Source organism: Anolis carolinensis, chromosome 6, assembly GCF_035594765.1.
Source record: "Anolis carolinensis isolate JA03-04 chromosome 6, rAnoCar3.1.pri, whole genome shotgun sequence".
NCBI classification, from domain to species: Eukaryota; Metazoa; Chordata; class Lepidosauria; order Squamata; family Dactyloidae; genus Anolis; species Anolis carolinensis.
Genome location: NC_085846.1, coordinates 35,797,548 through 35,810,236, shown reverse-complemented (window position 1 = coordinate 35,810,236; position 12,689 = coordinate 35,797,548). Strand labels below are relative to the sequence as shown.

Sequence of the window (12,689 nt, the reverse complement as noted above, 5' to 3'; positions counted from 1 at the left end):
GTGTTGTCCAGCACACCTGGACACACATACCTTGATCTTTCTCAGAAGTGTTGATAGAAAGCAGAACAAGCAACAAATACTAATTGATGACAATCGTGTGTGCCTTTCGGTCACCAGCTTCACATGTGTCCTTCCTTTGGGTTGGCATTTCAGATACTAACCTAAACCTGAACCCTTACTTTGGAACTAGGGAAATGATAGCTGTTGCCAGCATCCTTGCTTGACCTCTCAAGCTTCAAAATTGTGAAAGAGATTGGCTTCTCATCATGCTTGGCATTGCACATTTGCTATGGTGAGCGTGATAAAATATTGGAGTCCTGCCTAAGTCCAGTCTACGTACCTGTGACCTATTTCTTTATGTCATGCTTTTTTATTTTAGTGGGCACTAGCTGTGCCCGGCCACGCGTTGCTGTGGCGAAGTCTTTTTTTGTCTGTTGGAGGCAAGTATGAATGCTGCAATTAGGAAAAATGATTAGGATGTAATGGCCTTGCAGCTTTAAAGCCTGGCTGTTTCCTCCCTGAGTGAATTTTTTGTTGGGAGGTGTTAGCTGGCCCTGATTGTTTCCTGTCTGGAATTCCCTTGTTTTCAGAGTGGTGTTGTTTGCGATATTTTATGTGCTTCTACTGTCTGTGGCCCTGAGAAAACAGGATTTGCCAGACTTTGATGATGGGAATACTTTGTTGGGAGGTGTTAGCTGGCCCTGATTGTTTCCTGTCTGGAATTCCCTTGTTTTCAGAGTGGTGTTGTTTGCGATATTTTATGTGCTTCTACTGTCTGTGGCCCTGAGAAAACAGGATTTGCCAGACTTTGATGATGGGAATACTTTGTTGGGAGGTGTTAGCTGGCCCTGATTGTTTCCTGTCTGGAATTCCCTTGTTTTCAGAGTGGTGTTGTTTGCGATATTTTATGTGCTTCTACTGTCTGTGGCCCTGAGAAAACAGGATTTGCCAGACTTTGATGATGGGAATACTTTGTTGGGAGGTGTTAGCTGGCCCTGATTGTTTCCTGTCTGGAATTCCCTTGTTTTCAGAGTGGTGTTGTTTGCGATATTTTGTGTGCTTCTACTGTCTGTGGCCCTGAGAAAACAGGATTTGCCAGACTTTGATGATGGGAATACTTTGTTGGGAGGTGTTAGCTGGCCCTGATTGTTTCCTGTCTGGAATTCCCTTGTTTTCAGAGTGGTGTTGTTTGCGATATTTTATGTGCTTCTACTGTCTGTGGCCCTGAGAAAACAGAGGATTTGCCAGACTTTGATGATGGGAATACTTTGTTGGGAGGTGTTAGCTGGCCCTGATTGTTTCCTGTGTGGAATTCCCCTGTTTATTTACTGTCCTGGTTTTAGAGATTATATTGTTCTGCATTATTCTATCCCAGTAATTATTTTATATTAAAGTAGAATCTCACTTATCCAACATTCACTTATACAATGTTCTGGATTATCCAACGCACCAAAACATCATGTTACACAACAAATTTGGCAGAAAAAGTAGTTTAATACACAGTAATGCTATGTAGTAATAACTGCATTTATGAATTTAGCACCAAAATATCACAATGCATTTAAAACATTGACTACAAAAATGCATTGGATAATCCAGAACATTGGATAAGCGAGTGTTGGATAAGTGAGACTCTACTGTAATTACTACCTAGCATTACTGCACATGGAACTACTTTTTCTGTCAAATTTGTTGTATAATATGATGTTTTGGTGCTTAATTTGTATAACGATTACCTAATTTGATGTTTAGTCGGCTTTTCCTTAATCCCTTCTTATTATCCAACGTATTCACTTATCCTGCCGGCCTGTTTATGTTGGATAAGTGAGACTCTACTGTATATTTCTCATCTTATATTATCTGCTCAGAACTGGATTATATGAGGCCCCTTCTTTCCAGCTGTATAAAATGCACACGGAAGTGGATTATATGGCAGTGTGGAGTCAAGATAATCCAGTGCAAAGCAGATAATATAAGATTATAAATGGGTTATATAGCTGTGTGGAAGGGCCTTGAGTCTACACTGCCATATAATCCAGTGCAAATTAGATAATCTGTGGAAGAAGCCTAAGTGAGGCCTAAATCTGCCTGTCCCCTGGGCTGAGTTGGTTGCTAGGAGACCAAGTGGGCAGAGATTAGCCCTCTAAACTGGCAGCAATTGGATAAAAACAATTATTCCTCTCCCTCTAATTAGGACTTTATTTTTCTTTTCTTTTTGTTGTATCAACCTAGAGGCGTGGATGATGGGTTGTGTTGTCAAATTTCGAGGTTGAGGGGGCTGTAGTTTTGTTGTTTTGTCCACTGCCCTGATGCCATCACTCTTTTATATATATAGATGGACAGCACATTGGATGACAATGATGCTTAAAATTTGAGGACTTTTTATTATTTGATGTGACAATTCTGACATTTTCAAGGCAGCTGCTTCCATCTGTTGACATTTTAAGATGGTTATAATTAATGGGCTGCAGACAGAGACATAGTCAGTGGATGACGCTTTGTCAGAGCCTTATTCATCCAAGTTCAGGGCTCTGAGTCATAATTTATCTGGACCAAAAGCAGACAGATTGAAAGAGCCCATGACATCACTGTATAATAGGCCAAATATTGAGGGCAAGGGTTCCAGTCTGTCTGTTTTAATTAGTTATTTTTTGTTTCCACTGTGCATCTTGTATTTTCTTTATCTAGCATCTTGGCAAGTTTTATCTCCGGCCTCTTCAACCTGTATGAAGATTTATACTTTACATATCTGGAAATCAATCCGCTAGGTAACCCCTCTTTCTGTTATATTTCATACTGTGAACTGCAGTTCTCGGTAATTCATTATAATGTATTGGAAGGGAAAATGAAGATGAATACTGGACTTTTGCTGTAGACAGGCAATATCCTCCTATGTGCAACGGTTAATGGAGTAATGTTAAATTGGCCCATCACAAACGGGGAATGTGGAATGTCTACATCAGTCTTCGAAGCAAGTGAACAACTTCTGAGATTAATTTGCTCTCAGGTTCTAGCAGACAGCTAAGTACATCTAAGTCTGCCCAACCAGTGCTAAAAATATTGGTATTTTTACATTTTGTAAATTGAATGAGGACCAAAGAAGATGCAACATTAAACATTGTAACGTCCCCTGTCTCCTCATGTTTAAAACAAAAGTCACGAGTTGTCAAAGGTTTTTATGGCTGAATCACTGAGTTTTCTGGGCTGTATGGCCATGTTCCAGAAGCATTCTCTCCTGATGTTTCATCCACATCTATGGAAGCTTCTGGAACATGGCCACACAGCCCGGAAAACTGAAAGCAACCCAAAAGTCATGAGCTTTCACAGCTGCTGTTTTCTGAAAAGAAACAGACAGGGAGAAGGAAAGTTGTTTAAAAGTCCAACTGGCTTGGTCTGAGAGATCCAGTTATGATATATCTATCTGGGGAAGGTTGGATAAGCCTAATTCCAGTCTCATAATTTTGTTCATATTCACTCATAACTCTGTTTTTTTCCTTCACCAAACTGCATTTAAAAATATATAAACACATAGATTATTGTGTGTATCCATTGTACCTTAAAATGTACATGCTTGCGGCAAGACCTCTATCACAGCTCTTGGGAAAGCCCAAAAACTGAAGGAAAACTCTGTTCCCACCCCATATTGGTTCAGGGAATGTGAATCAGGTTGGTTCACTTTAAAATATAGATTGAATAAAAAACCCACAAGTATTCCTACTGTTTTTCTAGTCAAATTGCCTAGGATACTCATTTAATTATACAAGTAATGGTCATCTCTGTAGGTGCCAAATTCCTTATCTTACCAAATTGGGAATGGTTTCAAATATTAAGGGAGGCCTAGGTCCAGTTGTTATTCATAAGTAGTTCCTTTTAATGGTGTGTCTGTTATTGTGGGTCAGTTTCAGCAGTCACAAAAGTTACTTTTTTTGGACTACAACACTCAGAATCTCTTAGCTAGGCGATTCCGATGATGGGATTCTGGACATTGTAGTAGTCCAAGAAAATAAACCTTTCTAAGATCTTATCTGTTTCTTCCAAATACATCATAATTCTCATTAAATGAAGCATTGCCTGAAATATAAACAGCATCTAATCATGAAGAATTTTGCATTGTTTTGTATTACCACTTGCTGGGGAACAGTTTATTCTTATCTATTTTTTTCCTGTTCTTCTATTTCTCCCTTCAAATGAAGTTGTAACTGTGAATGGAGTTTATGTACTAGACCTGGCTGCAAAGATTGATGCAACAGCTGACTACATCTGCAAAGTAAAATGGGGTGATGTGGATTTCCCCCCTCCCTTTGGAAGAGAAGCATACCCAGAGGCAAGTGAAAAATTCTTTTTGATACTCTTGGATTAAAATACTTTCAGATTAAGGTGGATGACCAAATGCCCTACAGATGTATTGAGCTACAGTTCCCGTTATTCTTATTTATTGGCCATGCTGGTTGATTGGGAATTGTAGATGAAAACATCTGGAGGGGGCCAAATTGTCTGTCCCTAAAGCATTTGAACATGAACGCATGTGTCACATCAGGTCTAGGGAACCTCTGACCCATATCACCACAATCATGAGAGTCACAGAGAACCTTGGACCAGCCAGCAACTCTCAGCTTAACTTCTTGTTGCAAGATACATCACTCGCTGCTTGTGCTTTTTCAAGGAAAGGCAGAATATAATTAAAATAAATAGAGAAGGGCTGTTATGAAAACATTCATGCTGTTTGTCAAACTATAGGGGGAAGTTTTTATATCATTTTCCAGCAGAGGTCAATCTATTTGCATGTATCTGTGCTATGTTGGTCCTTGAGAGGGGCAAAACTAGGAAACTTTTGATGCAACAGTCCATATGCCATCTCAGAAAGCAAGTTCCTTTTCAGAAAGCTTATTCTCTGGGAAGAAAGCTTCCCTTATTCACATGAGTACTACCAAAGAAGAAAACAGAGAGCTCTTGGTTGCCGGTTCAACCAAGTGCTGTTGGTAGTACTTAGCTTTCTTTCCCTGAAATTTTGGAAGTAAGTGGCTCATGAGGAAAAAGTCTTATGTACTCTCAAAGGGTTTTTGGATTCTTTGGAGTAATTACTTCAGTAGCAACCCACTCTAATGTATTTTGTGGATTTTCTTGACTTGGGAAAAGTCAACCTGAAGGTCTGAATTTCCTTCAAAACAACTTCTTTCTGTTCACCCCAAATCTGTGTGCTTCTGATGCTCAGTAAAATATCACCAACAGATATCTAGTATTCTGGCATTTTTAAGAAATGGAACAATGCTAATAATGTATAAATAAGGTAGACAGCCTGTTCTTTTTTTAAAATGTAGTCTGGCCAAGAAATCCATTTAGATGATTTCTTCCCACTGTGCCGCAGCCTCTCCTCTCCCCACCTGCATGATTATGGATGATACTTAACTCAATTTGGCCAGGCTTCTAATGGATGGATTTAATTTCTGCCGCACTGAATCATCCCCCATGCCAGGCACTAACGAAGGCTGTGTACTGCTTAAGAATTTTAATGAATAAGAACTTGGCCTCAGAGAAACCTCAGACCATTCTTAGCAGTAGCCTATACTTTTACGCAATAACAGTATTGGTCTACATCTTGTTTTACTCACGTTGTGACTGATCAGAAGTTCTGAGAAGTGTTGTGTTTTGACTGGAGAGCACTGGGAACACTCCACTTTTCTTCTGCCCCTTTCCCCACTCACACTGACACCTTTTTGGTATTTTATAGTTTTGATTAAAGCCTAGATAATCTTGCTTCTTTCTTTTTTTTTCTTTTAGATGACACTGAATTTTAAACTTTGTTATGTATTAGATTTCTAAAGCACTCTTCACTTCTGACTGTTGAGAGCTAACACTGAAGGCAGAGACCATGACATTAACTTTCTTCCTCTTCCTCCTCCACAGGGTGGTCTAAACCTTCCCACCATCATGTCCCCCAATTTTGTTTAAATTTTATCTGTAGTGCCAGTCAGGTGTTAAACTAAGTTTTCCAAAAAAATTGAGGTCTCTAACTGCAATAATTGCTGATCTAGACCCTCTTTCTTATCTGAAAGGTAGTCAGTTAGCGTACACACAACATTTTAAAAATGCCATTTTTGGGGTCTAATAAAATTGAAACTAAATGTATAAGAGTGGCTAGTAAATTTAAATTATCCATTTACTCAGGTCAAAATATGTTATATATCACATTGAAACCAGCATCCTCATTACTTTAAGGGCCAAGCTCAATAGCCATGCCGTGACTAGGAGGACCATGAGGATGCATAAAGCATAATGCATAAATGCACAAAATATAACATACTTTGACCTGAGTAAACGGATACTTAATGGTTGCATTGCAAAAGAAAAACATATCAGTCTTGTAGAGAAAATTTTCTCTTTCAGATGATACTATACACAAGCATATTCAAGTAGATACTTTTAAAATAATTGACTTTGAACTTCGGTAGATTTTCCATTTGCGCCCAAAGTTCCAAATTTGAAGAGATCCTGCAGGGTGGTTATAAATGCTGGGTAGTTGCAATTTGGCAGTATTATGTCCAGCACAATCATAATGCTTGGTCAAAATTTCAAGTCTGTATCTTCATTTGCATGTAAATTATTGCAGTCTGAATACTGGTCAAAATTTGTTGCGACACATTTTGATGCACACATTGAGTTAACTTGTTTGACTGGATTTTGAATCCATAATGTTAACATTAATTTCATCAGAATCAGCAGAAAAAACTGTACAGGATTTCAATTTTTTAGCCATTCTTATATTTAGTTTCAGTTTTATTAGACCCCAAAAATGGCATTTTCTTAAATGTTGTGTGCACGCTGACTGACTACCCCTCAGATAAGAGGGTCTAGATCATGAACTATTGCAGTTAGAGACCTCAGATTTTGGGAAACTTAGTATAACACCTGACTGGTGCTACAGCTAAAATTTGAACAAAATTGGAACATGATGGTGAGAACTTTTTAAAATTTTAGACCACTTGGCATGAAATGACCCCACACATATATTTTATCTAATTTCTTTCTTCCAGTGGGGAACCAAGCTGGCATTTTGTAGACAATGAGGGATTGTGAAGGTTAGAGGGAGTGATAAGATGACTTATTGATAATTCTGACTTTGTAGAGTGAGACTATATATTATTTTGTGAGCCCATGTAGTGTAGCGGTTTGAGCATTGGACTCCGACTCCGGAGGCTCAACCATGGAAACCCACTGGGTGATCTTGGGAAGTCACACTCTCTCAGCCTTATTGGAAGACAACCCTCTTTTGAACAAATCTGGCCAAGAAACCCCATGATAGCCTTGCTTTAGGTCACCAGAAAATGACTTGAAGCACACAACAGGCAACACACAACTCTTTTACCTCGATAAAAATAAGTTAGATAATATAGATTAAAGGGGAAATTTCTGGAGAGAATTTGTGAGAGGGAATTGAAGGTAACTTCACACACAAAATGGAGTCAACGTGGCTTAATGTTACAACAGAAAATGCTATTGCTCCACCCTAGAAAATGTTAATCTGTGATTCTAATGCTGCTTTGTGTCTTCCCTGTAGGAAGCCTACATTGCTGATTTAGATGCCAAGAGTGGAGCCAGCTTAAAGCTCACAATCCTGAATCCAAAGGGCAGAATCTGGACCATGGTGGCTGGCGGTGGTGCATCTGTCGTATACAGGTATGGAGCATATGATCCCCATAAGAGTGGAGTGCGGGGACAACTGGAATGTATTGTTGAAGGCTTTCACAGCCAGAATCACTGGGTTGTTATGTGGTTTCTAGGCTATAAGACTGTTTCTAGCAGCATTTTCTCCTGATGCTTTGCCTGCATGTGTGGCTGCCATCTTCAGAGGATCTCTAAAGATGCCAACCACCAATGCAGGTAAAATGTCAGGAGAAAATACTGCTAGAACACTGCCTTGCAACCTGGAAACTACACCACACTTCAGAAGAATAAAAGTTCAAACTTTGAAAACATTATTTCTTGGGATGATTTGGCAACCTGTGAATCACTACTTTTGTCGCATTCCTTTTTTAAAACGATAATTTTAGTCGTTATGGTTTGTTACAAAAATGTGTATTAAGAGTTCAAAAAGACTTCGCATGAAGTAGGAAAATCCCAGTGGCCTGTATGATTCCATCAAAGTTCTTGATGTTTGAGAGGCAGTATTGTTCTGCAGCAGGTTCTTCCAACAGACTTGATGGTTAAGAGCAATCATACGCAGCTCAGCTACAGAGTTTTTTCTTTACCTTCTTACAAACCCTTAATGTTAAAACGTGGATATACATTATGCAGCATGAATGTTAGATAGGCGCATATATTTTAATTCTGCCGGAGTCTACTCTTTTCTTTCTCAACTAGCTCCTGCCTCCTTGTAAGTTACAACTCTCACATTCTCATCAATTGGCAAAGAATTCTCTTGCCATGAAATGTTTACTAATATCTTAACTCCTGTAATCAAATTTTATGATGCTTGAAAAATGTTGGGTTGTAGTTGGTGTTCTTGTTCCTGCCCTGGTCTTTACTGAACATAAGAGTAGAATGCAGCTTAATGTTTGCTCTAAATTCCAAGAAGACTTTGAACATTCTTGGATTTGCAAATTAAGCCTTCTAATATCGTTTATGTGCCTTCTATGTGGTGGCGCAATGAGTTAAATCCTTGTGCTGCTGAACTGCTGGCTTGAAGTTTGGCAATTTGAATCTGCAGGACGGGACTAGCTCCTATTGTTAGCCCTAGCTCTTGCCAACCTAGCAGTTTGAAAACATGCAAATGTGAGTAGACAAATAGGTACTACTTCAGCGGGAAAAGGCAAAAAGACTCTTCAAGTAATCTTGCCGGCCACACGACCAGGAGGCGACAACACAAGTCCTCGGCTAGGAAATGGAGAAGAGTACCTCCCCCAGAGCCAGAGATGAGCACCGCCTTCAAAGCCAGAAATAAAAGGAGAAGACTTTGCATTTGTCTGTGTATATGTGCCTCATTGCAACCAGGCATTGAATGTTTGCCTGTGTTTGTTTATATACTATAATCCGCTCTTGAGTCCCCTTGGAGAGAAGGGCGGAATATAAAGTGTTGTTGTTGTTGTTGTTATTCTACCTAGTGATACCATCTGCGACCTTGGTGGAGTGAATGAACTGGCTAACTATGGTGAATACTCTGGAGCTCCCAGTGAACAGCAGACCTATGACTATGCTAAGACCATCCTTTCCCTCATGACACGGGAAAAGCACCCAGAAGGTACAAGAGATTATCTGGGCAAACTACACATTCTAGTAGTTGATGCTTCTGCATGCTTTATTGTGGGTGCTTGTGATCAGGTTGAACACTGAGACCATCATTTCTCTGGCTCACATTGGTTTTTGCCAGGGAGCAGAAATGATGCTGGGTATGAATTCAGACTACCAGGGGCAGACTTGAGAAATGAGCCAATGTCACGAGTTGGGCTGGCCATGGGAAAGGACATGACAGGAAGCTAGGGATAAGCAGACACAAATAAAAAAGAAGCAGGAGATAAGTCAGAGATAAGGCAGAAGAGGAAAGAGATACAGAAGGACATGGAAAGAGGATCCAGTTTTTGACCTACAATTAGGAATACAAAAGAAAAGCTTGCTGTTCTCCCAGTCCCATGACTGTCTGCTTTGCTGACTGGCATGGGCTGCTTCTCCTTCACAAGATCTTAGCTGTAATTGGATGCCATGAGAGAAGGGTGGACAAGTGTCTAAGGCTAGAGACACTTGTCTCCCTCCAAGGAAATCTTCAAGGACTGTCCTCCCCCCAATAATGTTGACCCAAAGAACCGTATCTTCAAAGGAGCAATTTCAACATGTTTTCTGGCCCTTCCTGGACCCTTTTAGGCCCCAAAGAGAATTTTTTTCCAGCAAGAGGTGACTTCTGGGCTACTTCCACTTTGAAAAAAATCCTCTCCTATGCCTAAAATACCCAAAAGAAAGTCACACAGTGTTGAAATTGCCTCCTACACACTCTAGAGGGCATTGAGGGGGATTTTAAAGAAACTCCTCTTTTCTCACCCTGGCACACAATTTCAGCTTTGCTTTTTAACACACTACGCCCCCCTCAACTCTTTCTCTCCTTGAATTGTTTGAAAGGAGTATTGGTGGGTGAGTGTTCACTGATTTATTTGCAGAGAAAATAAAGGACACCCCTTCTTCTCTGATTGGTTGGGAACTTGGATCACTGTCAGAAAAAGGAATGGGTTGAAAGATGGAACCCATTCTTTTAGCTTGCACATACGAGGCTAAAGACTTGATTGAAGATTCAATGTGAGAAGGAGGGAAACAGGAAGTAGTGTGTTAAAAAGCAGCAGCCATGGTCAAAAGAACAAACCAGGGTTTGAAAATGCCAAACATAGCTCTAACTTCAATCTGTCCAAACAGAAGAATAACCAAGCAGAGGGGATGCCTGTAAGAGGGTTGGCATCTACTTCTTATGACAGTGATTGCCCAAAAAAAAAACACCCTGCCCTACAGACATTAAGTAGATGGAAAACATACGTTTATATTTAGAATATTCTGTTGGTGTAAATGCATATGATCATTGGTTGTAGCATTAATAAATGTATTGATTGGGTTAGAATATTTCTTACAAAGTTGCATAACCCTTTCTCTTGTTTTCTTTATCTCTACAAGGTAAAATCCTGATCATTGGAGGAAGCATTGCTAATTTTACTAATGTGGCTGCCACTTTTAAGGTAAATGTTTGTCTGAAAATGTGTCTTAATAATAGCCATGTATAATTACATTACTAGCCTATACTTGACCCCCAACTATGTGGTTTTGAAGCATGTTTATGTTCCCTGCTGTTCCTATTATATTAAGTTCACTTTGTAGACCTTCTCTTTAGAAAGAAAATAAATTGAAATAAAATTGGCACAATCATCCTTCAACAATAAGAGAGGAGTTTAATATAAGAAACTAGCTGTGCCCGGCCACGCGTTGCTGTGGCTTAGTCTGGTGGTGTTGGTCAGTCTACATTAGGTTGTATTTATGCTGTGACCTCCACCCTTCTTTATACTCACATTAGTAGTAGTATTTGAAGTCTGTTACCTTCTTCAATTTTTGTGTTGATTGATAATTGCTTGAGATCCCTGTTGTCTTTGGTTTGTTGTTAGTTGTAATGTCGGATTCTGCTGAGTGCGGTTTATATTTTTATTGTGGTACAATAGTCTTTTTTTTGTTTTGCCTGTGTAGCTGTTTATTATTATTGTTGTTGTTGTGGTCATGAAGGCTGGATAAGTTAGATGCTACTGTATTGTTTTTTTGGAGGCCCAGTGTAGCACTGACTGGCCTCTCAGCCTCAGTGCCTGGCTGTTTCTTGCCTGTGATGGTGTTGATTCTTATTGTTGTTGTTGTTGTCATTGTTATTATTGTAATTTTTTTTTTTGGAGGCCAAGTGTGAATGTAGGGATTGGGGAGGTGGATGAGTTGTGTTGTCAAATGTTGTATTTGTTATAGTCACAATGTGTTGTTGTGAGTTTTGTGGGTCTGGATTGTGGTTTTGTGGTGTGGTTGTGTTGTTACAACTGAGAGGCAAGGCTTTTGTGTTGTGTTGCGAAGTTTTGTATTTCTGGGTCGTTTAGTTGTGTGCCAAGTTTCGTATTTCTGGGGCGTTTAGTTGTGTTGTTATAGTCACGATGCATTGTTGTGAGTTTTGTGGGTCCGGATTGTGGTTTTGTGGTGTGGTTGTGTTGTTACAATCGGGAGGGAATGCTTTTGTGTTGTGTTGCCAAGTTTCGTATTTCTGGGGCGTTTAGTTGTGTTGTTATAGTCATCATGCGTTGTTGTGAGTTTTGTGGGTCCGGTGTGGTTTTGTGGTGTGGTTGTGTTGTTACAACCGGGAGGCAAGGCTTTTGCATTGTTTTGCCAAGTTTTGTATTTCTGGGGCGTTTAGTTGTGTTGTTATAGTCATGATGCGTTGTTGTGAGTTTTGTGGGTCCGGATTGTGGTTTTGTGTTGTGGTTGTGTTCTTACAACTGGGAGGCAAGGCTTTTGCGTTGTGTTGTCAAATTTTGTATTTCTGGGGCGTTTAGTTGTGTTGTTATAGTCATGATGCGTTGTTGTGAGTTTTGTGGGTCCGGATTGTGGTTTTGTGGTGTGGTTGTGTTGTTACAACTGGGAGGCAAGGCTTTTGCATTGTGTTGCCAAGTTTTGTATTTCTGGGGCGTTTAGTTGTGTTGTTATCGCATGATGCGTTGTTGTGAGTGTTGTGGGTCTGGATTGTGGTTTTGTGGTGTGGTTGTGTTGTTGTAACCTGGAGGCAAGCCTTTTGCATTGTGTTGCCAAATTTCGTATTTCTGGGATGTTTAGTTTTGTTGTTATAGTCACTGCGCCCGCAACTTTATCCTTTTATATATATAGACTGTGTGTCAGTGTGAGATTATTTTGCTATTCTTTTTTCTGTTTGAAGGGTATTGTTAGAGCCATTAAGGATTATCAAGGTCCTCTGAAAGAACATGAAGTGAGGATCTTCGTGAGGAGAGGAGGACCGAACTACCAGGAAGGTTTACGTGTCATGGGGGAAGTAGGTAAGGAGTTTCTGAATAATTACTTCTAATGTTGTTTTCCCCCTGCACTTTGTTTTCATGTATTATTCTCATAAATAAATGGGAGTGCTTGGCCTAATCAAAGAAAGGGGCAGCTGTCAATGTGGCACCAAGCTTTCCTCCTAGAATTTC

The 12,689-nt window shown here is 39.8% G+C and overlaps 1 protein-coding gene across 5 annotated transcripts in view; it reads left to right on the top strand.

Moving 5' to 3' along the window:
• Positions 1 to 12,689, top strand: part of acly (ATP citrate lyase) — a 72,422-nt gene that overhangs the window by 36,032 nt on the left and 23,701 nt on the right. For 4 of the 5 annotated variants that reach the window (XM_062983948.1, XM_003222429.4, XM_062983946.1 and 1 more), the window contains exons 6-11: positions 2,689 to 2,768; positions 4,194 to 4,324; positions 7,556 to 7,674; positions 9,099 to 9,235; positions 10,645 to 10,706; positions 12,422 to 12,539. In XM_062983948.1, the coding sequence (XP_062840018.1) occupies positions 2,689 to 2,768; positions 4,194 to 4,324; positions 7,556 to 7,674; positions 9,099 to 9,235; positions 10,645 to 10,706; positions 12,422 to 12,539 (647 nt within the window). Of the gene's footprint in view, positions 1 to 2,688; positions 2,769 to 4,193; positions 4,329 to 7,555; positions 7,675 to 9,098; positions 9,236 to 10,644; positions 10,707 to 12,421; positions 12,540 to 12,689 lie in introns of all 5 variants that reach the window. The other variant, XM_062983947.1, reaches the window with a different exon arrangement.